Source organism: Phoenix dactylifera, chromosome 9 (genome assembly GCF_051530095.1).
Source record: "Phoenix dactylifera cultivar Ajwa chromosome 9, Ajwa_hap1_PhDact_Kaust_v1.1, whole genome shotgun sequence".
Classification (NCBI taxonomy): Eukaryota; Viridiplantae; Streptophyta; class Magnoliopsida; order Arecales; family Arecaceae; genus Phoenix; species Phoenix dactylifera.
Window position 1 is genome coordinate 29,065,269 of NC_143198.1, and position 3,292 is coordinate 29,068,560.

The 3,292-nt window shown below is 41.9% G+C and overlaps 1 protein-coding gene across 1 annotated transcript; it reads left to right on the forward strand.

Annotated features, from left to right (window-relative positions):
- The first annotated feature begins 1,228 nt into the window (after positions 1-1,228).
- LOC103711202 (zinc finger CCCH domain-containing protein 20) lies at positions 1,229-2,919 on the forward strand. The gene has a single exon (XM_008797260.6). It carries the CDS (start codon positions 1,351-1,353, stop codon positions 2,476-2,478), a length of 1,128 nt encoding a protein of 375 aa, XP_008795482.3. The 5' UTR covers positions 1,229-1,350; the 3' UTR covers positions 2,479-2,919.
- Positions 2,920-3,292: the final 373 nt, after the last annotated feature.

Genomic DNA, 3,292 nt, shown 5'->3' on the forward strand with positions numbered 1-3,292 from the left:
TGAAAGAGATGAGTTTCAGAGCTCGAACTCAACACTTCTACCATATTAAAAAAGAATGAATTCCTTGACCATGCCTTGGATGATTGCCTATCTAAATCCACAAGACAAATATCTCTCTTTGTACTCTAATTGCGCATGTCTAGTACCACAGGTCCGGCTCAGGTCCCGAACTCTGCTTTCATATATTTCGGCTTGGGATATCTAATATATACAAATATATATATATATATATATACATATATATATATATATATATATATATACATATATATATATATATATACATATATACATATATATATATATACATATATACATATATATATATACATATATACATATATATATATATATATACATATATATATATATATATACATATATATACACACATATATATATACATATATATATACACACACATATATATATACATATATATATATACACACATATATATATATACATATATATACACACACACACACACACACACACATATATATATATATATATATATATATATATATATATATATATATATATATATATATATATATATATATATATATTAGAGCTGATCAAATGTTGGGTTGGGCCAAGCCAATAGACCCGATATTGATATATTTATTAACATATAGTATAAGATTTTATTATTATAATATATAATTAATTAATATACTTGATATATAAAATATTTATATTAAATATATAATTATCTCGAGTTAGGTCAATTTTTAATTTTTCAAGCCTAACTCGATTTTCACATTGGGCATGTTTTTATGCCCAGTCTTATGCTGTGGGCCTATTTTTAGTGTCCAAGCACACCAAGTTTTAGTTGTACTTTTATGCATACAGAGTCATGATCTTATTATTTTATTTTAATATATTCTTTTATAATATATTTATATATATGTATGTATGTAAACACACCCTATTAGATTTTGTATAGTAATAACATGTTACAATATTAATGTCAAAATTTATTTAAGAAAATAACTAAAATTTATATGTATTATATTATATTATATTGTTATTATTATCTATTTTATATTAAGGTGGTGGGAGGAAAACAAATAAGAAATTGCGTTCTGCGTACCTTTCAGATTGTATGCTGGCTTTAACATTCAAATCCGAGTCCAACGTATCTTTGCTTGGCGTCCACGTGTCCGCCACCAGCTCATCCCTATCCCCACAAATTAAATATCTCGTCCGGATCCCCCGTTGCGGGATCCCGTTTCCCCACAAACCCAGCGGCGCCTAAACCCTAACCCCGGTTCTCCCAACCCTGGTTAAGTTATCACCAGTCCCACCTCCCAAGCCTCGCCGTATTTATTCTCCCCGTCTCTGATGCCGGCTGCGAAGGCACCGAAGGCCAAGCAGAGAGAGAGAGAGAGAGAGAGAGAGAGAGACGAGAACGAGATGGTATTCGGAGAAGGAAATCATTGCAATCCGACGGTCCAGGTCCCTCCGTGGCCTGTATTCGATGATCCAATGGCCGGGATGCAGCTCTCCCTCCCCGTCAGCGGCGTCACCGGCGAGGAGGTGCTTGCCGCGCTGCAGCGTTTCCTCCCGTCGAACAACGAATCGTTGGAAGACTCGGACGAGCCGCAGGACTTGGTGGTCGACGCCTTCTCCTGCGACGAGTTCCGGATGTACGAGTTTAAGGTCCGGCGGTGCCCGCGGGGGCGGTCGCACGACTGGACGGAGTGTCCCTATGCCCATCCGGGCGAGAAGGCCCGCCGCCGGGATCCCCGCCGCTTCCACTACTCCGGCGACGCCTGTCCAGAGTTCCGGAAGACCGGCCGCTGCGAGCGCGGCGATGCCTGCGACCTCGCCCACGGGGTCTTCGAGAGCTGGCTCCACCCGGCGCGCTACCGGACCCAGCCCTGCAAGGACGGCACCTCCTGCCGCCGCCGTGTCTGCTTCTTCGCGCACACCCCCGCCCAGCTTCGCTTCCTCGCCCAGAGCCCCCGGTCGCCGCCGCAGGTCGCCTTGGAGTCTTACGATGGAGCGCTGGCCCGGCGGTCCAAGAATCTGATATCCTCGCCGAGGTCGACTCTGATCTCGACCCCGATGTCGCCGACGTCGGAGTCGCCGCCGGTATCGCCGGTGGGGGCGGACGCGATGAACGAGGTCCTGGCGGGGATGAGGAAGCTGCAGCTGAGCAAGGCGAGGTCGGTGCCGTGTTCTTGGGGGGTTGATATGGGATGCGATGGTGGGTTCGGTTCGCCGAGGGGTGTTGGGGCGTTCAGGGCGGGGTTTGTTAGCTTGCCGGTGACGCCGACGGCGGCGGGCGGCGGAGGGCATGGGTGGGGGAAGGAGGAGGCTGGGGAGTCCGGGAGGAGAATGAGGGGTAAGCTGTTCGAGAGTTTGGGGAAAGAGGAGTCGGTGGAGGGGTGTTCGGACGCCGGCGGAGTCGGCGGTGCTGCCATGGGGTTGCCGGATTTGGGGTGGATTTCGGAGTTGGTGAAGTAATGGCTAGATGGATGCTTAACCGGCGGCTGAGAGCAAAACAAAACAGAAAACCGATAAAAAAAAGGGGGGAAATTGGAAATGTGTGAGATTTTATTAGGGATTTGGCTGACTGATTTATTTCATAACTGTTGATTTCATCCAAAAAGTTAGAGGAAAAGAATCTGATGCTGTGTAAATATGATGCAGAAAAAATCTGAAAGCACTGCAATTATGCCATAGAAAAGAATTGGTTAGAAGAAGACTTTTGATTTCTATGGGCTTGAGAAGTCAGTTGCTGATACTGAAGAGATGCAAAATGTGGGCTTGATGATCTGTATTTAATTTTCGAGATTTTTTTTTGTTGGTTGATTTTTTTTGGATCTTTTCTTTCAAGTTAATTCCGCTGTCCAAAATCTCTAGTCAAAATGTAAATATTCTGAATATGATGTTGAGTTTTTGCCAGAGCTTGCAATTTTCTGATCTGCATGTTTATGTTGTTGAACTATCATATTTAAGTCCCATAATCTTTTATCCTTGATAAGCTCCAAGCCTTCTTCAGTGTGTGTGCAAATGAGCTGCTTGGTGATTGGATTGTTACTGAGGTTGGGTAGCTTGATGAGATACTAAAGCAGAAGTAGTAAAATATTTGGATTGAAAGCTTGCGAGATTAGTATAGATATTTTTAATAATATTATATTTTATTTATAATATATATTATTAGTTTGATATTTTAAAAATATTATATAATATTTTATTTTATTTTAATTGTATTTTTAAATTATGATTGAGATTTGAATTTGAGTTTGGATGTTAAGCTTGAGTCGAGTTTCGAGCT